The 25,505-nt window shown below is 40.3% G+C and overlaps 1 protein-coding gene across 2 annotated transcripts in view; it reads left to right on the forward strand.

Moving 5' to 3' along the window:
• Positions 1-1,608: 1,608 nt before the first annotated feature.
• Positions 1,609-25,505, forward strand: part of pde4d (phosphodiesterase 4D, cAMP-specific) — a 115,435-nt gene continuing 91,538 nt past the window's right edge. For both annotated transcript variants that reach the window (XM_053625500.1, XM_053625505.1), the window contains exon 1: positions 1,609-2,063. In XM_053625500.1, the coding sequence (XP_053481475.1) occupies positions 1,825-2,063 (239 nt within the window). In that variant the 5' untranslated portion in view covers positions 1,609-1,824. The remainder of the gene's footprint in view (positions 2,064-25,505) is intronic.

Raw genomic sequence — 25,505 nt, forward strand, 5'->3', positions numbered from 1 at the left:
GTGGTGAAGTCGGATGCATTGCTACCTACAGGGACCCGGCTGCAATCCTGAGTTCGGATTACTGTCTGTGTGGAGTTTTGCATTTTCTCCCTGTGTCCGACTGGGTTTCCTCCAGGTTCTCCAGTTTCCCCCCACCCCCCAAAAACAGCTGGAAAGGGCTGCACTAAAGCCCATTACAGGATTTTAGCCCTGATCATCCCGTCACCAGTCACTTTTGTGCCTACACTCTACCCTTTCTGCATCTATTTTATGAACACTTCCGTGGCTACCGCTCTTGTAATTTAAGCGGTTCAGTGACAGGATTTTCTGTCTGAGAGCAATCACAGAGGCTCGGATCTTTTCAAGCATGTTTGATATTCTCGGCGATGAATCATGTAGTGTGAACCCCTCTGCAACTAGTTACAAGTACAGTGATGAGAAACAGCCATTGAGAGTCTGAGAGGAAATCAGATTCTCTCATGCGCAGCAGATCCCTGAACCCAGTTTACTTGTGGGATAGCAAAACACAGGGGTTTTTTTGTGATTGTTGCGGCCAAAAATGCTTGTTATTTTTTCTGCAGGTTTTTCAAGATTTGCGGACTATTTTGTGTTCGTTTGTTTTTTCACAGAAAGCTTCTTAAATTGGTGAAATTGCAATTGCACGAAATCGCTTTGCCCTTATCTTTTTTTGTTTTATTGTCTTCCGATAAATGAGACCTTTTAGCTGTGCTCATGTTCAACGCCCATGAATCGAAGGAGGCTTTGGCTGAATGTGCGCTGTGATGACGTCACATGGTGCGTTGTGATGTCACGTGAGGTGTCTTGGCCCAAGTATTGCGCCGTTTCCTTGATTTGGCGTTCATTTCTGCGGTCGCAAAAGCGCTAAATCCTAGCGGGACTCGGTAACATTGCTTCTATGAAAAATGATTTGGGAGAAATGGTTACCCAAATGGTTGTTAGGAACAGCAAAAATAAAAACAAACATTCCTGCCAGAGCACATAAAAATAGCTGTGTTTCTTTTCACTATACAGTGCCTGCATCTCTCCAAATCGATATCTCCTCCACATTTTCTTGTCTTTCTCTTTTAGTTACATAGTTAAATGCTTCCAAAGCCAGCTCTTGCATTTAGGCTCCTGATCCCTGTATGAATTGTGGTATGCAGCATCTTTGTGTTGTGTTCATGTGTTATAGCTGTTCTATGCATAAGAAATGGAGTTGCCTGGGTAGTTATGCTCCGGTACATATGGGTGATGATGGTTTTTGTTTGTTTGTTTGTTTTCTAAGATGTGTGGGTCTAGACATATTGAATAAAACAGCTCAGTTTATTTGAACAGCAGCCAAGAATCTGAGATGAAGTTTTCTTATCTCTTCAGTCACATGCACACGTCCACACACTACACATACACACTGAAACATTCAATAGTCACTCGCACATCTTTTATTAGCATCAGCTTGCAGTCAAGGCACAGCATGAAGCTGCAAACAGCTCTCTCTCTCTCTCCCCTCCCTCTTCCTCACTCTCTCCCTCACTCACTCACTCACTCTCTCCCTCCCTCCCTGCACGTCTTGCCCTCCCACTCTGAGCACCACACTACACCACTCTGCAGCCGTCCTGACAGGAGCTCACTATTCCAACACCAGCTCGCTCTGCTCTTCCCCGAGCTCTTTCTCCTTTCGTTTTCCTTCCTTGGTCTATTTCCCCCCCCCCTCTTTTTCTGCATCAAAGTGCTGAGGAGGTGGCTGAGAAACGGAGTTGCCGAGTTGCCCTGCTCCCCCGTTGGCACGGGCTGGGAGCCAGTGGACGGGATTAACAGCCACAGGGAGTGAGTCGGAAGGATTGCAGGATGGCACAGCAGGACACGCTGGCTGTGCCACCCATGCCCAAGCATGTGGGGTTGAACGAGGACCTGGTGAAGATCCTGAGGGAGAACCTTCTGCAGCAGGAGCGCCCGCGCGGGCACCGCCGCTCACCCGCGGCCATCTCGCCCCGTTTGTCGCCCCGCAACTCGCCACGCCTGCTGCGTCGCATGCTGATCAACAACAACATCCACAAGCAGAGGCGCTTCACCGTGGCACACACATGGTAGGAGCACGAAACTGCTGTGTGTGTGTGTGTGTGTGTAGCAGAGGGGCCAGACATGTAGATGTGTTTCTTATTGTGACTTTTTAAAAGCAATAAGAAAATAGGCCCATATCATAGAAGAGCACGATTGTGCAGAGGTTGAATTATTCACTTTGGAGTCGTGCTCCAGGCAAAGGTGTTTGTGTTCCTCCACATGCATAGCAGAATGTTAATGTGAGAGCAAATTTTAATGCACATTTCCGCCTTTTGATATCGGCACACTATTCAGAACACCTGGCGGCTTGTGCTGCTGAATAAATCACGCTCGTGCCAGGCGGTACCTGTGGACCATCCTGAAAGGAATTTCATTTACTTTTATCTCTCTCTCTCTCTCTCTCTCTCTCTCTTTTCTTCAAATGTTCCATTGCATTGTCTTCTGCTGCACACTAATGGAAGGGATGGAACTAATTGTTTCCTTTCAGTGAATCGTGCCAAGATTCTTGGGTGTATTTCTCACCATTCTTCACCATATTGTCTGTTTTAGTTTCAAAGACTTGACCTGCACCACGGCATTTTTCCTGGAAGCAGCTTGGTTTGTGCCGTAAGCCGCCTTTCAGACACCTGATGTAAATTTCACTAGTGCATTCCATCTTATTACCATTTTGATTATCTTGTTTTGTGTTTTTATTGATATGGCTTTCTTGTAAAGATTTCCCTTAGCTAGAGCACGAACCCAGCTCAGGCTGCTCATCATATTCGTTACGGCGTGACTGCCGTGGAACCCTCGCAGTGCTGTGCGGTATAAAATAAGAGCCGGAATGGCGCACCACATTTCCAAAAATCCATTTACGGCCTTTCTGAAGCCAGTGCGTCAAACCCGATCTTATTATCCAATGTACGTTCTCATGCTGCGTGCAGGCATGTAATCAAGAAGCCACAGCTTGAGCTCATTATGGATATAGAGGTTAGCGTTGTTGCTACTGTTCTTGTTGCTATATACTTTCCGCCGTTGTGGAGACGTGTCCTGAGGAAACGTGTATCATCTACACAAATGTGTGCAGTTCCTGACCTGCAGCACTTTGCGCCATTAACTGTGCTCATTATGAAATTATCTTCCAAGGAGTGCTCCTCTCAGGTGAACACTTTCAAGTAGTGGCTGGATTTAATGCCATGTCTGCTTGAGTTTCTGCTCTTATAAAGGAAATGTGACAGTCTATGTTTGGGAAATGTGATTGTCCTCTACCTATTCTCAAATAGATGATGCTTAATGGATATCAAAGATGCAATTGCTAAGTGCTTTTAGAAAAGAGTTAAAGTCTGGAAAATAGTTACTCAGGGATTTTTCTTGGCCCCGTTGAAATATTTTGGCTTGTATAAATGAAATATATTCAGACGTCCCATTCAGATTCCTGTCGGCCCTTCTCCAGCTGAGGACCTCTAGAATTGTCATCAGACTTTACCCCATTAGAGATAGCCCTGCAAGATTGAGATGGACTGCCACATGCAGCCCATTTCGACTAGACCGAATAGCACCATAAATCGTGTAGGACTTGAACATGAGGCAAGATCTCAAGGATGGTGCTTGACAGAAATGAAAATCTCAGTTGCAGGTGTCACATTGCCAAGGAGATCCTGGATAAAATTATGTTTGACTGCCAGACATGTTAGCAAATACTCTGGCACCATTCAGTCCTTTTTCTATATTTAGTCATTTGTGAATGAACACTGAAGCCATTTTTTAATGATTGGTTTGGATTATCAAGCGTACCGTGTTTGGGCAAATATTTGTTAAGATCATTATGCATTCATATTTACCCATAACATGAATGGCCACAATGATTACACAAACACTTGATCACAATGATTTAAGATCCGGATTATTGAAGGTGATTGTAATTGCAATCAAACCGCCAAGGCAACTTGTTGGGGGCCAAAGTGCATATTGTATCTTATCATTGTCTTATTATTATACTTCCACCTAGGAGTCGATGGCATGCATCAGCAACTGGGCAAATCTGGACATAAATTTGCATTAATAATTCCACCAGAATTATTGGAACATCACAGAAATGCAATCCCACTTTTTTCTGATTCTTTGGGTCATACCGAGTTCAGACGAAGCCATGCTGGTAATTTCCACCGTATTGGATTCTCTGGCATTTGGGTTCGTGAGACCAACCCAAACAAAACTTGTTTCGTGGATTCTTGATGTGCTGTGTGGTTCTTCCCTAACACACTAATTTATTTAAGGATGTGACATATTCAGGTCAAATTCTGTAAGTGAGTTAAGGACCAGGGCCTAGGGGACTCGAAGATATTTTGTCTAAATTCACATCTAGAGGTAACTTTTGAACCACTCAACATCAAATTATGATCGTTCTTTCTGGTGATTCCCAGGTGAGGCAATGCTTTTACACATCAAACTTGGCACATATGTCTAGCATCATGACCTGATGTCAACAAGCTTTGAGTTCATTTTCAAATTAGGAGGGCTGCTGTACACAGGACGTGAGACAATATCTCAGCAATGGCTTGATGTATTGCCATCATTCGATGTTTGTTTTTAAGGGATGGTGCCAGTTTAATCGCAGCTTGTATCTGTATTTCTAAAAGAAATCATTATTCTTGGCCAAAGGATTTAGTTGTGGCACTGTCGTTGTTTTGTTGTCTAACACAGTAATATGTGTGGTGACCTGGGAAAACCCCTCACTTGTGGAAACTCTGACATTTTATACTCTATATACTTACAGTGCCCTCCACTAATATCGGCACCCTTGGTAAATATTCCTTTTTATTGTTGAACGTTTTGATCTTTTGTTCAGAAAATTCACAAAAATACTATGCCCTCATGGATATCAAACAATGCAACAATTATAGGCACCCCTATGAATTCATACTTTAAAAATATATTCGAAGTATATTCCCATTGATATTTTACTTTTTATTTAGTACACCTGGGTGACTAGGAACAGGAAATTGTTCAACCATGACTTCCTGTTTCACAGGGGTATAAAAATGAGATATAACATAGGCCAAATTCCCTTAGTCATTCATAATAATATGTAAGACCAAGGAATATAGCTGTGCAGCAAAAGGTTGTTGAGCTTCACAAAATGGGAAGTGGCTATTAGAAAATAGCAAAAGCACTGAAAAGTTCCAGTCAACCGGAATGTTATGAATCTAATTGGAATTGGACATGTGTCTATGTTGTCTCTGTGAAGAGGACGGTTCGAGTGGCCAAAAAATCTCAGAGGATCACAGCTGGAGAATTGCAGAAGTTAGTTGTGTCTTGTGGTTAGAAAGTCTCCAAAACTACAATCTGAAGTCACCTTCATCACCACAAGTTGTTTGAAAGGGTTTCAAGAAAAAAGCCTCTACTCTCATCCAATAATCTCAAGAGTCTTCCGTTTGCCAGACACTACTGGAACTTCAAATGGGATCGGGTTCTATGGTCAGATGAAACCAATAGGGCTTTTTGGCAGTAAACACCAGAGGTGGTTTTGGCACACAGAGAGGTAGCCATATGGAAAAGTACCTCATGCCCACGGTTAAATATGGCGGTGGCTCTTTAATGTTTTGGGGCTGTTTTTCTGCCAGAGGACCTGCACATTTTGTTAGGACACATGGCATCATGGCCTCTATCAAATATCAACAGATATTAAATGAAACCTGACTGCCTCTGCCTGAAAGTTTAAAATGGGCCATGGTTGGATCTTCCAGCAGGATCATGATCCAAAACATACATCAAAATCAACACAAAAATTATTTACTGACCACAAAATCAAGGTCCTGCCATGGCCATCCCAGTCCCCTGACCTGAACCCCATAGAAAACCTGTGGGGTGAACTGAAGAGGAGAGTCAACCAGCGTGGACCTCAACATTTGAAGGATCTGGAGAGATTCTGTATAGAGGAATGGTCTCAGATCCCTTGCCATTTATTCTCCAACCTCATCAGGTATTATCGGTGAAGGGCGCCAGTATTAGATGTCGCTGTATGTCAGTTCAGGAAAGCCTGTAGTTTTAATATGTCTCTCTTTTGCATGTATCTCAACCACAAGTAAAGTCATTTTAAATCAATTTAAAAACTGGTTATGTAAAGAACAGGGGTGTCCAATCTTATAACAAAGGGCCGGTGTGTGCAGGTTTTCATTCCAATCAAGCAAGGGCCATACCTGATTCCACCTGTTTAATCAGTTGATCTTTGCTTTCAGTAGACTCAGGTGTGGTTTCTGCTCGGTTAGAATGAAAACCTGCAGCTACACCGACCCTTTCCTGATAAGACTGGACACCCCTGATCTAGAAGGAGAAAACTGCGTTTAAAGATTCCATTCCAGCTGCATGAAGGTGAAGGTGCATTGTGGACAAGTGAACATCTGGTATCTGGTTACAACCTGAATTGATATTAGATTTTTGTCTCTTTCACTATTGCATGTGCCTATCCAACCATTTGATCAAAGCGTGATGTTCACTGTGTGTGGAAATCACACTTAGCTAGTAAAGTTTTAGACATCTTTAGGCAGGTTGATTTAGGTTTTTATACAGTGTTTGTTAAACTGGCTTCTCACCCAACGTGATTTTTGTAGGAAGATAGTCAAGGCAAGATTTAAAAAATAAAGTAAAAACATTTCTACCTTGCTTTGGTGGAATATATCTATGATTTCTTTAGTGTGTCAAAGTATGTTATAGGCAGAAAAACCCAGTCAAATCTGCGAGGAAAAAAAAAAACCCCAGACAAATCAGATTTTTTTCCCCTTTTCTGACTGCTTGTAGCATTAGTCCACTCTCACTCGTGTTACTGACAAGATTGAGTTAATTAGTACAAAAAAGACCATTATTTGTTTTCATAATTGACTGCTGTCCAGTAAACTATTTGGATATTTTGGAAATATGCTTTATTATTAATAATTGTCTAATATCTTCCTTGTTAAAAAAAATTGTTAACTGCAATCATGTTTGACAATGACTTCTCAGACTGACTTTCAGAAATGTGACAGGCCTGACCCTGAACACAAATATACTCTTAGAAAGAAGGATTCTCAAGAGTTCTTTGAATGGTTAATGAGTCCCAGGCCTCACCTGTGGCTCCAGACTCCAGGCATTCATTTCTCTTATAACTACAGAGCTTTCCTATTAGTTTTAATGTATTTACTAAATAATTCATAGGAACCGAATTACTGAATAATATTCTTTAGGGCTCAAGGGTTCAAGGGCAAAGTAAAAATCCCTTTAGCTTGCTAGATGGAACCTTTCTTTGATGTATTTTGTAGTGATTGTGCTGTTTTATGAGGATTTATGATTTTTTGATTCCCCCCAACCTGTTTTCGACCAAAGTCTGACACCTGGTGTGATGTTTATCCTTGAACAAAAATGATAATGTGTCCATGAAATATTTTCACTGTAGTAATAAATTGAATTAGAATGATTTTGCGCAGTATTGCATGCAAGCTGTTCTCTCCCTCTCCGTCTCTTTAACACTCTCCCACACACACACACAGACACACACACACTGAAACATTCAGTCACGATTCCATTCTTTAAAAATTTTCCAAGCAATATGAAGCTTCCGTATTAAGCTGCTGTACAAATGCCTGGGACAAATGTCCCACGAATGTTCCTGATATTTACCAAGGGCTTGAATCGAAAAGTGTGTGTGTGTGCGCACCTGCCCGAGGCCTGAAGTGATGCATGCCTGGAGCGGGTGAGTGGGAGACCAACCTTCCCATCCCACCTCTGTGCGGTCAGAAATCAGCCTCAGCTATGAACTTGAGTTATTAAAGCTCCTGACACAGGGCTGAATGAAACTCTGGCAGCCTCTGTAGAAGCCGATTGTACTTTGTCCAGCAGTGGATTTGCAGGGCTTTAGCCAATACTAACAGAAAGCAGTAACCTTGATCAAAGTTTGTTTTCTCAGGCAGAGGATTTGGAACAGCTGACACTTGGAGACGGCAGAAGGTCATCTTTATGAAAGGTCTCCTATGTCTCCATAGACTACAACTGACGTCAACAGAATAAATGGGAATTTTTGTTAGGCTGTTCTTGTACTAGAGGCAAAACAAGATAGGAGACGGAAAAGACAGAATAATGTTCATTAAAAAAAAAACAAAAAAAACGCCCCGAGTGTGTGTACACTTCTGGACAAAGGGAATATAAATGATTTAGACTGGTGGTGAAAACTTTTGCAGTGGCTACTAACTGAAATGTTTCTGTTAGGCATGCACCGATTCTGTATTATTTTAGCTTTTTGCTATAACGATACTGATCCTGAAATTAATAGCCTAGTTAATATTAAGTAACCAAGGGCAGCATTTACATCGCTTATGGTGGTTGCTGCCATTTTCTGCTCCAAATGAACCCTTTGTGCTGATTTTTATAGTATTTAAACTGTATCTTAAAGAGTGTGAGGACGGCTGACCCGAGCGCAGAACAGTATCAGTGTGGTCGTTAAAAATGCACAGGAAGTCTCGGTGCTCGCAGAACTGAAGTGCTCTTACAAGCAGCAGTTTCTTTGCATGCTCGACACTTGTGAATAACTTTGTTTGCGTTCAATTTACATCACCTTGCACTCATTTTTTATTAACCATGCTTGCTGATACTGCTCTCCCACCCTTGCTCTCTATATTAAGGATACTGTGTAAATGGCATAAGAAGTTTTATCAGGTTACTGATGCTGTCTGAGAGAATAACAATGTATCAGGGCGGTTTTTATGAGTACAAGTAAATGGTCCACAGTATTGGGCTGATACCAGTATCAGTATTGATGCAGCTCTAGATTCTGCTGTGCTCTTAAGTAGAATATCACGTGGGTAACATTACAACGTCCTCATTTGCACATGAAAGGAAATGAAAGCCTGTTGCTATGTGCTTTTTGAATGTCCACACACTGAAAAGGGGTGAAGCATTTCCTGACACACCTGATACAGCCGACGCATTTCCGTTGCTCGTTAAATAATAATTTAATCGTAGCGATTGCTTAATTCACTAAAATTATTGGGTGCGCAGGTATGGAAATGACTTTTGTACATCACTCTCCTAGCACGCATACTTGTCTATGTAATGTCCCCAGTAATGAACAGTAAATGAGAAAGATTTGTACAGTTAAAACAAAATTAATTCCAGTCAATTCTGAACTATTAGGCCAATCAACCGAGAGCGAATGGTTGGTGATTTGAGTCTAAAATGTCAGTAAAAGCATTCTGACACTAAGTGCCACTCATATCCCATTATGATTCAGATGTTCTGGGGAATTATTTCCACCCTGTTTTTAAATGGAAAAGTGAGTAATAGGTGGTACTTCCTGTTGTTGGGAATGAATGATGAAGATAGTGTGGGGTAGTCGGGTTAACTCAGGTTAACTTGTAGCGAGATCCTCCTGTCGGGTTAGCTCTAGCTAGATTTTAAACATCAGTCAATAAAAATTATAAATAATTTCCTGTCAGGTTAACTCTTGCTGATCATTTTCTTTAAAAATTAACATAAAAATCCTGTCAGAAAACCGGTCAGGTTAGCTCTAGCTTTTAGTTAGTGTTGGCAGTAAAGATAATGAATGTTCATGACTAAAAAAGAAAAAAAAAAGAAAGAAAGAAAAAATAATTCTCTGCGATCCTGTCAGGTTAACTCTGTTTATTTTTTATTTTTGTTTTGTTTTTTTGCAAGTGTCACTGTTGCAAATTATGAACAATCATGAATATGACAAACATTCTGTCAGAAATCCTATCAGCTAATGAAATCTGTGAAAATAAATGTGTATCTACAAATACTAATGGGTGTGAACACATCAACAGGTATAGCAGATATTAGCTTGCCTAGCTAGCAAGTTGGCTGCATGGCTAGTTGTGAAGGGTTATATCGGAGAACATAGGATTGATGTAAAATATGTAAAATTTTAAAATATGTAAAATTTGTAGGCTACATGTCAGTTGTGGATTAACTCAAATAACTATATTATGACCTTAGCAGTTAGCTGATGTTAATACACGTTAGCTAATGCGGCTATTAGCTGCTGATTCCCTCCTGACAAAATGTCACCTCAGGGCTTTAACTGAAACATTGCATCCCAGCCATTTTTCTGGATTCTGGTGATCTTCTGCTGGTTTTCTGTCCACAAAATGACCTACAGTAGCTTAGGAGGTTTAACTAAGCGAAAGACATTCTTTGTTTTTAGGATGCCGGTGTCATTAGACACCTCACATCCCCTTTCAGCTCGTTTGCATATTTTATGTGTGCACTAATTATTATGGCAACTGCAAATTCCTAAATTACCAGCATCCTGTGTCACTTGCTGCTGATTAAAAAAAAAAAAAAAAAACCCTGCTAAAATAAACAGAAATCGCTATAGATAGATAGATAGATAGATAGATAACAATTTAACCTCTTACAGCTTCATGGCATATTAGTTATAACTTAACAGACGGCATGACATAAAAACAAAATGACAAAAATTGGCATAAATGTCATTCAATCTGTTCATGTCATAGTTGGTACTTTATTTATGATGCATGTTCCATATGTTTTCCCAGTAAAATGATCAGCAATAAAACACAAGATTTTGAACTTGCCACCATTTATCAGCCTATTAACATCAAAGGTTCTGGTCATGTCTTAGCCTCCTGTATGATACTGAACAGAGATCCTGATCTTCTATCTGGTGAGTCCAAAGCTGCTACATGAAAAGAGTTGTGTAATGAAAGTGAGAAGTGAGAGGGGAATGGTACTTTTTGCCCAGATGCTCTGCACCTCTTTCAACATGCTTTCAGAAGAGTGATTAAGCAGAAGCCTAATGAGGCAAGATGTCCCTCTGCTTCCATCGCTTTTGTTCCCCACTATTCATCGCAGGAACTGAAAAGCTTAGGCTTTGATAGAGACCAATCTACGCTCTGTACCTGTACCAAGGGACCCTCTCCTGATTTATTCACATGTGCAGAGAGCTACTGAAAATCAAAGAACAATTTTGTTTGAGATGGAAATCACCTTCAGAAATCATGGAGTTTTTGGTCACAGTCCTCATTTGTCCCCTAACACGGTGAGGTCCAGTGGGAGGTGGAGCTTAGCATTTGGCTCACTCCAATTAGTTTTAATCAGGGTCCCTAACTCCTAGTAATTACTATGGAGAAACACAAGATGTCTCGGCCTGGTTGCTAGGAGTGACTGTCATGCTTATCATTAGTCATTCAGGTTTTGGCAGTCAACAAGACCGAACAGGAGAAATATGTCAAGTTTGATTTCCTTAATGGTCTCTCGCTCTTTTTTTTTTTTTTTTTTTTTTTTTTTTAATTGCTAGAGCTAATAAGCAAACCATGAACTTCATGATAATAGCTGAAATGAAAATTTTGGACACTAATAAATACGTAATTGTCTCAATTATTTAGGCAAGTTATGAACATAACTGGTTTACCACTTTAAATCAAGAACAACAAAAACAGCCATTTTCTGTTCATTTAAATGTATAGTTTGCATTATGATTGGTCATTCAATTAATACATACACTCTTATTCCTACATATACTCTTACTCCTAATTTTTTTAGGAACTCATTTAATTCCTAGTTCTTTGAATGCTTAACCCATTAAAGACCCAGGACTCACCAGAAGGTCCAGGCTCACATTCATCACTCTGGTAACTACAGAGCGTTCCTATTAGGTTTTTTATTAGTTTTACTGTTCTTTCTGGGTTTTGTTTCCCATTTTTCCCCAATTTGGTCATTTGCCAGTTCCCACCCACTACCTAGTTTTCCCACTATGACATGACCGCTACCAACCCGAGAGCATCAAGTCTAGAGCGTGCTTCCTCCAAAATATTGCATCTTTTCGAACCGCTGCTCATGCTACACATCACAGGGCAGCTGAACACACTCAGAGGAATGTGCTAACTACCCTCTTCCGCATACATGAGCTCACGTATTCCCACGATTGGCTCGTGTCACGCTGATTGAGAGCAACACCATAACTCCCACCCAGAGAGCTTCAAATTGCTTTTCTGAGTCTGTGTCAAACTTTTTAAAGGAGTTCTACTTGAAACGTTTTGGTGAAGTGTTCTGCAAAGAAGGGTAAACATTTTTTTTGTTTTTTAAGAGTGTACAAATGGGGAACTTAACGTTAACTAAAATTATCCAATTAGCTCGGTTCTCTGGTCTTGCGATTATGGTTAATTGGATACAGAAGCCAAATAATGTGATCATTACTAAAGCAAGTTTCTGTTGTTGTTGTTGTTTAAGCAACTTGAGATTATTACTGTCCTGTTTTAAACTTCCCACCTACAGTCAACCCACAGAGTTGAAGATCCTTATGGCCATGGGTCAAAACAAAATAGAGAGAGATCACTTCTGGGTTATTTGTAGCTCAGTATTCTAGGCATATGTGACTCACTGTACCTATGAGATCCTCATACTATACAAGCTCTAATTTAGGGATGAACAAATCCAGTTCTGGGCTATATACAGTTTGCATATTATATTGCAATGCACTTCTTACAGTGTAACAGCATTAATAAAAATTATTGAGTTATAATTATAGTGCCGTGAACATTATAAATAGACTTACCAGAGGTAGAAGTATATTCATTTCTGCTCTGATGCATTCAGAGCACTATTCATTACACCACAACAACACTTAGTCATCAATTAGCTTAATACAAATTACGGGACATTAACCGCGAGTGAGCTGTAATCAATTATTACTAAAGGAAAACTCCAGCATTTTTCAATCTAATCTATCCATCACATTTATAGTAAATGTATGATTGCCACATTTTTACATTTCCTTGGTCTGAGAAAAGAAACCCAGAAAATGTGTTTAATTGAATCTGTCTTATACTTGAAGTCTATGAGGTAGATTTGAAGGTCAAAAAAAATAATAATTAATGGGAAACATGCATTATTCATGAATTCTACAGTCAAAGGGATTTGTAAACCAAACTCTAAAGCTCTGTCATTTTAAAGCCGTCATCATATTAGATTTGCAAAAGTTTCACGCTGATGTTCTTCATACTCGCACTCTCACTATCTACTAAGCATGTTCATGGCATAGCTGATTTGCATTTAGCGACAGAAACCTTTTGTATGCTAAAATCTCACATCAAACTTAGTGATCTCGCCAAAGCTTCGCCAGCAAAACTCATGACCGTAAGTGGTTAATAAGCTGTTCGCCACGGCCTCATAAAAGGCGGTTAAATGAGAAGTCATTAAAGCTAATTGTAATTCATTTGATTAAATCAGACATGATATAGCATGCTGATTCTTAAAATTGCAGTGCCGTGCTCTGCAGTATAGCTTTTAACACTAGCTGTTTTCAGCAAGCATCATGGCACTAAAAATCTTTTTTTTTTTTTTGTTTGTTTTTTGTTTTTTTAAATACACTAACACACCTCAAAAACGTTCATGACTCGTCTATAAACAAAAGCACTGTGGAAACTCCGCCGTCATTCCTACGCATTTTTCTAGCATTTAAGCATTTCTAGCATAAAAGAATCTGCTGTTTACTTTATTGCGTTCGCTGGATAAATTTACAAAAGTACAGCTTTGGTAAGACATTCGTTCATGTCTGTGTAATCCTAAGACATTTACTGTTCTAGTTAAATGGCTGGAGTTGAGAATTTTGGTTAGACAGAGTAACATTTTAAGCATTTATTATCAAATTTCAACAACTGCTCTTAGACTTTTATTATAAGTGAGTTATGGGCAAACAGACTGTCTGTTCTTTGCTCAGTGCAGAAAAGTGTGTTGAAATTCTTGTTTGTAATAATTGTACCTAGACTACAGATACTGTGTACTGAGATTAGGGTCAAAATGCTAGTGTTCTTTAAGGCGGAGTTTCAATCGCTGTATATTCTTGTACTTTACCAGGGTGGCCCAATCACTCGCCCGATCACTCACCCGGGCGTCTGGGACAAGCAGATTTCATGTCTGGTGTATTAGTATTGACATTTGCTAGACAAAGGGTTTTGTTAAGTAGCTGTGTTTAAACTTGTGTTGAAAAATGCACTATCACAATTCTCGAAGGCATTTCTATGATACAGGATATCATATGTATCACAATATATACAGTGGCCTCCACTAATGTTGGCACCCTTGGTAAATATGAGCAAAGAAGGCTGTGAGAAATTGTCTTAATTGTTTACCCTTTTGATCTTTTGTTTAAAAAATTCACAAAGCTGCTCTCATGGATAGCAAAGAATTGCCAACAAAACACAGGTTTATAAAAATATCATTGTTACATATAGGTGTGCAACAATTATTGGCACTCCTATGAATTCATATGAGAACTATATTTGGAGTATATTCCCATTGATATTTTACTTATTTTTATTTATTTATTTATTTATTAATTTATTAAATTTTTAAGTACACCTACTTTGTCAGCAGATGATACTACTCATAAACTTGTTTGTTTCCCTTCTGTACTAATGCTCTAGCTCAGTGGTTTACAAAGTGGGGGCCGCCAGGGGGCCTCAACAGTTTGGTTGGAGCCACCAAGCCCATCCTTCCCACTAGTATGTTTTTTCTTTCTCACTCTCAGACAACCACACAGACACCCACAAACACAATCAATTCCTAATGTAATGTAAAGGTGTAAAATGTAATTATCCATAACAAAAAAAAAAGGGGGGGGGGTATATTCAGAAGTCTGTATTTTTAATGTGTTTTAAAGACATCTTGCAAAAGGGGGGCCTCGGTCAAATGTTAATGCCATTTTGGGGGCCTTGCCCTGGAAAAGTTTGGGAACCTCTGCTCTAGCTAACTTGCTGGCCATATGCTATTACATTACTATAGCTACCACCTTTTATCATAGTCAGTTAGCTGTAGTTTCCAGGCAACTAAAACATGAGGGCAGTACACAGGAGATTTTGCTTGGCAGGTCAGCTAGCTAATAAATTTATGAGTTGTCCACCTCTAGGTATCGTGTGTAAGTCAGACATGCTGTATGCTGGGTTAAGTAAAGCTGGGACCAGGGTTAAGTAGTGCTGGTGGGATTAAAGCAGATGGTCTCTGTCTAGCACCAGAAGTGATCAGGATGGGAGGGTGGGGAAAACCCTTGCTGTGCAGTAATGAGACCTCAACCGGCTGCTTTCCTACGTGCTATGTCATAAATTATACCCCATATCTGACTCTCGCCACCCCTGCAGCGGATGGCATATCTTCGATGATCAGATCCTCCACCATGTCAGGATGATGGTGGTATTACGGACATGTTCTTTTAAAACAATAGCTCTTTTCTCCTTGGGTCTCCTTCATGCTTAAACGATGCAGCCAGGGCCAGAATGGATACTTGTCGAGAGATGATGTGTTTAATGTAGCTGAACGGCAGTTTAAGAAATGAGATGGGCATTTTCAGTGCTAGTGAAAGGAAAAGTGTTGCTGAATAGCATTTCCATGATTGTCCACATTACTGTATAGTGAGAGCATTTTCACAATGGTTATTAATATTAGGCAGAAGGACTGCTTGGAGAACCCTTTTGGCCACAGGTCAATCCACATGAGAGAACGATGAGACGGATTTGATTATATGGGCTTTAGAGGTCACTCCTTATTTAATCATCTGTTTCATTTGAAGAGAGGGATGACAGCGCAGCAGAAGCCATGTCTTATTACACAAGCTCTCTAATTACGCAGGAGTGCTCAAACTTTGCTAAGGCTTGCTCTGTCAACATCTCCATTCGATCTCCTACTGATGCATCCAATATTCCTACGTTCGTGTGTGTGTGCGTGTTTCAGGTTTCTGAATGTGTGTTTCATGCTTATGTAATTCTGATGAGCTGCTTTATGTGTGTGAATCACTTACAGGGGTGCTAATTAATGTCTAACTGTGGAAGAGCGTGGAGAAGGTTAGATGTCTGTCTAATTGCCTGTTTAAAATATGATGCAGCTGCTGTTCTGTTCTGTTCTGAATGACAGCCCAGTGACCTAAGAAGCTTGTTTGTCACTTGCTGTACACAATTTGTACATCACACCATTGCAGACCGGCATCAAAGCTTCGTCCACTGTGGTTATTTCAGCATGAGATGAGTTATAATGAAGATGTCTTTATATTGGTGAAGTTGTGTTGCATAATTATGTATCAGGTGTTTGTAGTCCTTGCATATTACAGGCCATGTAGCTTGTTTTTGGATCCTTATAGTTGTCTTGTTGCTTTTTCTTAACCGTTTGTCTTTTACGGCCAGTAAAACGTCTCCGTTCCTGTATGATGCAGTTGAAATGATTTGAGAATGACCTCTGATATTGTTATATCCAGTCAACATATCATCTCTCATACACTTTAAAAGCCAAGTGTGCCTATGTGGACGTTTAATTATATTTCCATTATAGATTGCATGTCTATTTTAGTGGTGCAGAAAACTTATTGGGGTGGTGCGGTGGTACAGCAGGTAGCATCAGACCTCACAGCTCCAGGGTTCCCAGGTAGTTTTGCATGTTCTCCAAGTCTCTATGTGGGTTTCCTCTGGGTTCTCTGGTTTCCTCCTACCTCTGCAGAAAGTGTAAGATGAAAGAAGGAAGGAAGGAAGGAAATGAGTTGTAGGAAACGAGACAAGACTTTTATGCCTTTGATTGAAGCCATGGGAAGACTGCTCGTCTTGAGAGGAGATAATGTTGGTGCCTAGGGATGAAATGGTTACCGGTTTCACGATAAACCACGATAAAATTCCCAGACGATTAGTATTACCGTGTCACATTTTAATTATCGTTAAAACCATGCTCGGTTATCGTGAATTGTAAAACTCACGATAAATGCTATCCACACACCCAGCACGAGTCTGACGCAGGAGCAGCATGCAACATTGTTTTCTGAGCGTGTTTTTGTGTTTTTCGTTAAGAATGATCATGAACCCACCAGTCAAGCAATTTTTTCCCTCTGAATTGCCGCTAATGCGAAAGAGAAATTCAAACAGCTGCACAGGCATCCATAAGCATCCTTAAGCCAAAGTCCCCTTTCACAGCCACTTTCTTCTGGTGAGCTCTGCAGACAGGGTTACCATCTTCTATTAAGATTCCCTCAGCATTTTTATAAAATTCTAAATATGACCGCACTTTGGATTTGGTCCTCTTGGAAGGTTGGAAATTCTCACGAGCGCCGTCACTGCCTTCTGCCGTGTTCTATAACCGAACTAATTGATCGCAAGAAGCCTAGTGACTACCGTCCATCACTTTATAGTCAAATATAAAACCTGTTTAAACGATTTCAGGGTGTGTATCAGTACTTTTTGAACATTTTCAGCACATTTTAACAATACCGTCATAAAACTGGTAAGCGTGATAGTTTTGGTCACGATAATCGTGTTATGAAATTTTCATACCGCTACATATCTATTGGTGCCATTTTGAACCAAAGTGAATTTACACTATTTCTGTCCACGAAAATGTTAACTGTGCATAAAGACTTAAACTGGTGCATAAGCTACCAAATGAGCAATTTGCACAAAAATTTTGCCCACTATTCTTAGATCAGATCATCAGTCATCATTATCAGAGCTGGGCTAAAACTCGGACTCAAAGAATTCAACCAGTTTCCGTGTTCAAGTAGTGCTGTGTTTGTCTCCACCATAGGCTAGTGGTGTGAAGTTTATTGTGCTAGAAATATTGTCCAAGGTGTTCATTGTCCCTGAGAGAGTCGCCTTTTTTGGCGCCAGAGTCAATAAAGGCAATAAGTGTCAGGTGTTGTTTGGTTCCTTGCACAAACTCAAGCCTGGGTCCTATGATAAAGATGGCAGAGACTACTTTTCTTAGCCCTTTGTTGCCGACGGGCCAATTGAGAGCCAAAAGAGAAGCACATTAATATTAGCCTGCCTGTTACCTTACACACCTGAGTGACTGGTATAATTGTGTGTGTGTGTGTGTGTGTGTGTGTGTGTGTGTGTGTTCGTAAGAGAGAGAGAGAGAGAGAGAGAGAGAGTGTGTGTGTGTGTGTGTGAGAGAGTGAGAGAGAGCGTGTGTGTGTGTGTGAGAGAGAGAGATATTGAGGCGTCATTTGAATGAAACTAAAAGGACACAACTTTGCACCGATTCTAATAAATAACTTTCAGACTGTTATTGTCTTGGGATTTTCCTGTTTAACAAGGGTCTGCGCTGAAATGTCTTGATTATAACCTACATGTCACTGAGTGACAAAGCAACAGGCCACCATTCATTTTGGAGTACGTGAACAACACAAAGCCATTATTTTAGTAACTGAAACGAGTGACAAAGCACCAGTGCGGAGGTGGGATTTAAATTGAAGGTGAGATTTTCTCAATTCTATGCAAATTAAGTATGGCATAGTCAAGCGACAAATCCAAACAACTGGCTAGAGAGATTCCTTGACCCTGTCCTGGGTCACAAATGTAGTTCCTACATGCATTTTAGGAGCTGCCACACAATCTCGAAAGAAAAACTACAAGAGACACAAGTGCTGTGACAAAAATACCATTTCATGATACCTGAAGATATTATTACATCAGCACATTTGCCCTGCGCCTCCAGGGTTGGGGGTTCGACTCCCATCTACGCCCTGTGTGTGAAGAGTTTGCATGTTCTCTCCGTGCTTCAGGGGTTTCCTCCGGGTACTCCGGATTCCTCCCTCAGTCCAGAGGCATGCACTGTAGGCTGATTTGCCATCTCTGAAATGTCTGTAGTGTGTGAATGGGTGTCCGATCCATCCAGGGTGTCCCCTGCCTTGTTCCCAGAGTCCCCTGGGATAGGCTTCAGGCTCCCCGTGACCGTGCGTCACCATAACAAGATTTGTCCTCGCCACTGTCACATCTGACTTGCACATTAGGGAACTACAAATTCATCTGTGTTAAAAGAGCTATACAATAAACTACAGTTGAATCTGAAAAAAATGGGAAATCGAAACCAATCTGCTACTTGTCAATCATTCCCGATTTCTCAGGAAAGCAATTTTTAAAGTTATATTGACTTATGGCTCACATTTATCCTCTAGCAGGTTTCTGTGTTGCTCAGAAAATCAACTGAAGCACTTTAGGGGAAGTCTGAAAATCCTCCAGCAGCACACATGCCTAGAAATATTGACACACAAGAACAACAAGATCTCCTCTTCACCCCAGCTCTATTTATAGAACTTCATTTAGCTCCTTGTGTTTGTACTGGGCTGCCAATCACCAGGTAGAGAATGGACATTACCTGGATTAATCCCCCCCTCCATCCTTCTGCCCCAGTCCAAGCGGTTACAGATAGCACCCGCATATCTTACACACACACACACACACACACACACCCCAACCCCCAACCCCCAACAATCTACTGCTGTAATGGGAACAGCAGCCATCACTGAGGCTGGAGCAGTCGCCTTCTTCACACTTGATCCACTCTTGTTTCCATGGTGAGCTGTAACAGATTTCATAATCCCCGGACTCTCCGTTTAATTGCAGATTGAATCATAATAAAGTTAGGATGCATAGAAATGGGCAATGAAATATGCCGGAGCTATTTTTAACCACCTTTGGTGGCTGCATTCTGGAAGCAGAGAGGGGTTTGTTTATTTATTTATTAATGTATTATTTCATCTTGAAGGATTATTTTATTTGAAGGCTCAAATAATACATTTCCCAACTGCAGAGACAGTGCAATAACTGCATGTATTAATGTCTTTGTAGGTAAATTGAATGGGACAGATAGAGTCTGTAAGGAAGCAATAAAGAACTATGCACGCACGCACACACACACACACACACACACACACACACACAGAAATAGGATTCAAATGATGAAATCTAATTCATATCTCTATCTGATTCTGCTATAAAGGTGATGCTGATAATACACATGCAGGAGAAGTGCCTTAGGACTTCACTGAGAAACTGGCACAGCAAAAATGCATAGAATAATAATCAGCTAAATCCTTGAAGAAAAAAAAAATAATTAGCAAGGAACATATTGTAATGACGAGCTGACCGATACCTTCTGACACATGAACAGTGACCATGGAACCATCTGTCATTGTTTTATCAAAGCTTTGCAGGAAATTGTGTAAATGTATATAAATGAAAAGACCTTGAATAATCGCATTTAACTCTGTCAGTGTGCGTGTGCGTGCGTGTGTGTGTGTGTTTCAGATTCCTCTGGTGCTTAATTGGCTCTGGTGGGGTTGGTAAGGACGTTACATTACGGTGTTTAACGTCAGAGAGAGACAGACTAGGATCCCAGGTGTGCCGTTTGCTCATATATGGAGGGTGTTTGTCATTATGATGAGCATCTGGCCTGCAAGTGAGAACTCCTCAGGGGAGTGAGACAGAAAGAGGTAGACAGACAGAGAGAAAGAGAGATGGTCTGTGGTGAGGTGGGGGGAAAGGCAGAAAGAAAGTGAGAAATGTTGTGAACGGCTGTTCATAATGTTGGAATACAGGACTGTATTATGCATAAGCTTTACAAAAAGCATGCAGTCACTTGCATTTGAAAAAAAAACCAAACACTTTATTTTGCCCCTGGAATAATCCTAAGCACTGTTAATGCAGCTGTGGGTGGCTTTCTGAACAGACACAAAGCCTGATGCTGAACTTAATAATATTACTTAGAGATTTTCAACACAGCATTTATGTTTATTATACACTCTCAGAACAAATAGTACTTTCAAAGTATGCTACATATACTTTTTTTAGGTAAAGATACAAATGGTTTACCACCCAAGATTACATTTTAGTACCCTTTATAGCTGAAAGTGTATTGGAAAAATCTAATGATGCTACATTTAACAATGCTCCTTTAATTGAAGCCTGAGCTTCTTTGTGCTGGAGATAATATGAATGTGGAGAATGGGCTGTACGCTCATGGACAATTTGCCCAGCAAACATAAATACCAGATCTTGACATTTCCCTTTCCCCCCAGCGACTGTTTTCCCCACAAAATGTCACTCATTTGAATATTTTGCTCTTCACATCCAGCAGCCCAGAAGCCTTCACTCTCTGTCGAAAGATCTGCCACAGAGTGTAAACAGTCCTCAATGAATTATTACCATCAAGAAAGAGGTCTATTTTTACATCCCAGTGTGTAGATATGATGAATTACAGTTGCAATCAAAATTATTCAACCCCCATTGCAAATATATTTCTTGTTAAAATTTACAGACTTTCAGCTGTTTGCAATGAAAGTTGAAATGGTTCAACACGACGATTACTTCAAGTGGTTTCCCCAAATTCAACTGAAAATGCAACTTCTCCGGTTTCAAAATTATTCAACCCCTTCATGGCAAGCATCTTTAGTACTTAGTAGAGCACCCTTTTGCTGTTACGACCTGCTGCATAGCCAGACACCAGCTTTTAGCAGCGTTCCTGAGGAACCTTAGCCCATCCCTCATGAGCAATGGCCTCCAGTTCAGTAATATTCTTGGGTGTGCGTGCTGCAACCGCCGCCTTCAAATCCCACCAGAGATTTTCTATGGGGTTCAAGTCAGGTGATGGTGATGGCCCTGAAGAATCTTTCAGGAATTCTTCTGCAACCAAGCCTTGGTGGAATTTGAGGTATGCTTGGGATCATTGTCCTGTTGGAAGGTCCAATGACTCTCAAGCTTCAGCTTCCTCACAGTCGGCATGACGTTTTCTCCTAGGATTTCCTGACTCTTCAATGAATCCATCTTGCCTTCCACACGCTGCAGGTTTCCAGTGCCAAATGATGCAAAGCAGCCCCGGGGCACCACCGAGCCACCACCATGCTTGACTGTGGACAGAGTGTTCTTTCTTCATTCTTCTTTTTCCAGACATACCGCTGATCCATCGTGCCGAAAAGTTCCAGTTTTGTTTCATCACTCTACAGAACAGAATCCCAAAACTTCTGTGGCTTATTTATATGAATTTGAGACGACTTTTCTTGTGCTTTTGGGTCAGTAGTGGTGTACGTCTTGGAGTTCTGGCATGGAAATCTTCTGCGTTTAGTACACGTCATACCGTGCTCACTGAAACCTCTGTGCCTGTTGCCACCAAGTCTCGCTGCAGGTCTTTTGCAGTCAGTCGATGGTTTTTCATAACCTGCCTTCTCAGAAATCTGGTTGCAGCCGTTGATGACTTCCTTTTTCTGCCCCGTCCAGGTATTTCATGTATTTCCTGTCCCTAGCCAGTTCAGGTATTTCATGTGTTCCAGCTCAAGCACACCTGGTGCAACTAATGAAACCTCTGATTTGTTGCATCAGGTGTGCTTGAGACAACACCTGTTTTGCATATTTGTGCTGTTGTGAGAGGTTCTATTCAGGGGGTTGAATCATTTTGAAACTGGAGAAATCATTATAAGTTGCATTTTCAGTTGAATTTGGGGAAACCACTTGAAGCATTGGTTGTGTTGAACTATTTCAATGGTTTTTGTTTGATTTGTTCAATTCAAACAGCTGAAAGTCTGTACATTTTGACAATAAACCTGATTTGCAATGGGGGTTGAATAATTGTGATTGCAACTGTATGTATTCCCATTTAAGTTGTAATATTTATGATGCCATGTATCACGTTAATTGCTTACTATTAGCTTTTTACTTGAACTCAGATAAAATAATGTTTAATTGATGGGGTGGAGAAAGATAACCGCTGGTGTTGTTTTAAATCCAGGCTTGGGGAGTAGCGGAATACATGTAACAGCGTTACATAATCAGGTAAGTGGTTACAGTTAAAAAAAACAAAGTAATCCGATTACAGGTAGATTTTATTAAAAAATGGGAATACCATCATCATTCCAGTTTTTTTTCATGAAAATTTTTTTTCATAAAACTTCTGCAGGGCTCCAGACTGCACCCAAAACAGTCGCATTTGCGACCAAAAATATTCATTTGCGAATGGTATTTTTGCTGAGATCGCCATTGGTGGCAATATAAATTTACACGTTATGATTTTAAAATTTGCAGGTAATGTCTTTTTAATGGCGTATTCTATGAGGGCCTGTCACATAATTTGTCGTGTCGACGTAATAAAATGAGACGCTACGCATGAAAGTTTCAGTGGGTGGAAAAAAGCAGTTTCACTGAGTTCAAATTCATCCAGAGCGCCAAAATACACACGGGGGAAAGCGAGGATCAGCTTTCCACATCAGAAAGACATGTCAAAATGAAAAATATCAGACTTTTTTTTCAAACAATCCTCATCTCTGTCGAGCACCAATGCTGACGCCACATCTGCTAATAAAAAAAAAAGCAGGCTCCAGTTGTGCCGGCAGGAGAAAGAGACAAAACGACAGAGACGCAGAGGATCATCTTTCCATGTCAATCAATGAACACCCAAGTAAAAGTGCAGAAAGTCATTTTAAGACTTCTTGGATTCAAGAGTTTGCATGGCTCAGATATGATTTGTTCCAAAGCGGGCAGAGGAATAGTGGGGAAAATGGATTTCATTACCGGAACGAACCATTTCAAGAAAGAGACTGTGGGAAAACAGGGCGATTATTCAAAAGCATAAAAAAGCTGGTGACTGTGTAATCGCAGAGCGCTCCACAAAAAACACCGTAAGCACAAGCAGTGTCTCGTGCATGTGAACTAGGCTACATGACGAGACCGAATGCAAGGAGCTAAAAATAAAATTCAACACCGCCTCTGTGATTGCATGTGAAGAGCTACCTTTCACCAAATTTACCTCTCGGGTATTACTAATGAAGAAACATTGACTGGACGTGTGCAAGACAACACCACAGGAGGAGCTTTGAGCAGAATGCGTCTAGATGTGATATCGCTTGTCCTACCAATCTTGGCTGCTCAGTGTGAACGTGGCTTTTCAGCTCAAAACAGGATCAAATCAAAAGTGCGCAATTCAACCTTGGAAGACTTGATCAGGATCAGCACAGAGGGCCCATCACTCGACCGGTTTAATCCTGAACCATGTGACAAACGCTGGCTTTCTGTAGAACAGAGGAGGAGGCCAAACTACACTCAATGGCCAAGTGATACTGACATGATTATGGCTCAGATTCCGTGGAAAGAACAATTCTTTGTGACGGTATATAATTCTCACGTCGGAAATGGCGTTCAGTTCCCACTTTAAATGAACTCGGATGAAAATGCAGACGCTGTAAAAAGAGGCCAGACTGTAAAATTTGAAACGCAAGTTCATTCTTATGTGACACTTATAAAGAAAACAATAATAATTTTCTTATAGGAGCCAATGGTTCCTTAATAGATTTTTGTTTGTTTGTTTGTTTGTTTGGAGCCCTGCTTTTGACATAACACAGTATAGACAGCTGCATGATTATAGTTCTGGCTCTCTCTTCCCAGTTGTGACTCACACAAGCAACAAGTGTATTTATTTTATTAAAACAAATCCAAATATTGAACATGTTTAAGCTCTAAAATAAGCTCTAAACAATTTTTATTTTTTTTTAGATCATATCACGCAATTTTTCTCTTGACTTTATTTTACATATGTGACCTTGAATGAATCCAAAAATAATCAGATTACATTACTTTCATATTGTGATACTTGGATTACATTACTGATGACATTTTTTTTAATTATTATTTAGTAATTTGTAACTGTAACGGAATACATTTTTAAAGTAACCCTTCCAACCCTGTATAAAACCTATACTGTGAAGCAAGGAGTAATACACGATGGGGAGCGTTGTTCTAGGAAAATAATCAGCGGGACAGTGTGAGGCAGCCATGTGAAGAGGCGTTACGGTTATCACCATGAAGTTTATTTTCCAACAACATCACATCCAGAAGTGTGTCAAGGTTATATGAGCTTACAATCTGGATCCAGATCGGTGAAACGAGAGAATGAGGATTACGGTGATGGGAACTAGTAACATAATTATCTTAAGCAACAATTTACACACACCAAATGACACATAGGTAGCAAAAACAACTCCGTTAAATGATACGTGATTATCAAATCACTTTTCTAAGGACTTTTTCATTACTGTTTCTTTTTGGGTTCATTCTTTTTATTACCAAATATCTGCTGCTTCGATGTTTATAAATTACTTCTTTTAATTCAAATGAAAAAAAAAAAAAATGCTTCAAACGAAGAAAATGAGGAACACTTTCTTTTCATTCTTTTCATGCTTATGTTGTTGAAGGTCAACACACATTTTTCTATTTTGTAAAACTATGTACCGAGGGTATAGTGGCTTAGTGGTTAACCTTGCACCTCCAGGGTTGGGGGTTTGATTCCCGCCTCTCTCCTGTGCGCGCGGAGTTTGCAGCAAAATGTCAAAATGTCCACGTTCCTGTGCTGCAGTCGGACTGAAATCTTTTAAATGCAATGTCGTGTCTTTTCACGCTTGCAGGTACCCAGATTATAAACTGTTCGAAATTACTTGGGGATAAAATGCATGCAAAAGAGAACATATTTCAATTCAGGAAAGCCTGTAGTTTCTGATCTATATATCGTACAAAATGTCAGCGTGTGCAGGATGTGAAGGATTTTTCCAGGCCACCAAACATAATATAATGTACAGTGTATTATACAATAATTACAAGTCTATTATTATTGGAAAAGGGTCTGCACTTATATAACACTTTTTTAACCTTAGTGGTTCCAAAGCACTTTACACTGTCTCATTCACCCATTCACAC

The sequence above is a fragment of the Ictalurus furcatus genome, chromosome 5 (assembly GCF_023375685.1).
Source record: "Ictalurus furcatus strain D&B chromosome 5, Billie_1.0, whole genome shotgun sequence".
NCBI lineage: Eukaryota > Metazoa > Chordata > Actinopteri > Siluriformes > Ictaluridae > Ictalurus > Ictalurus furcatus.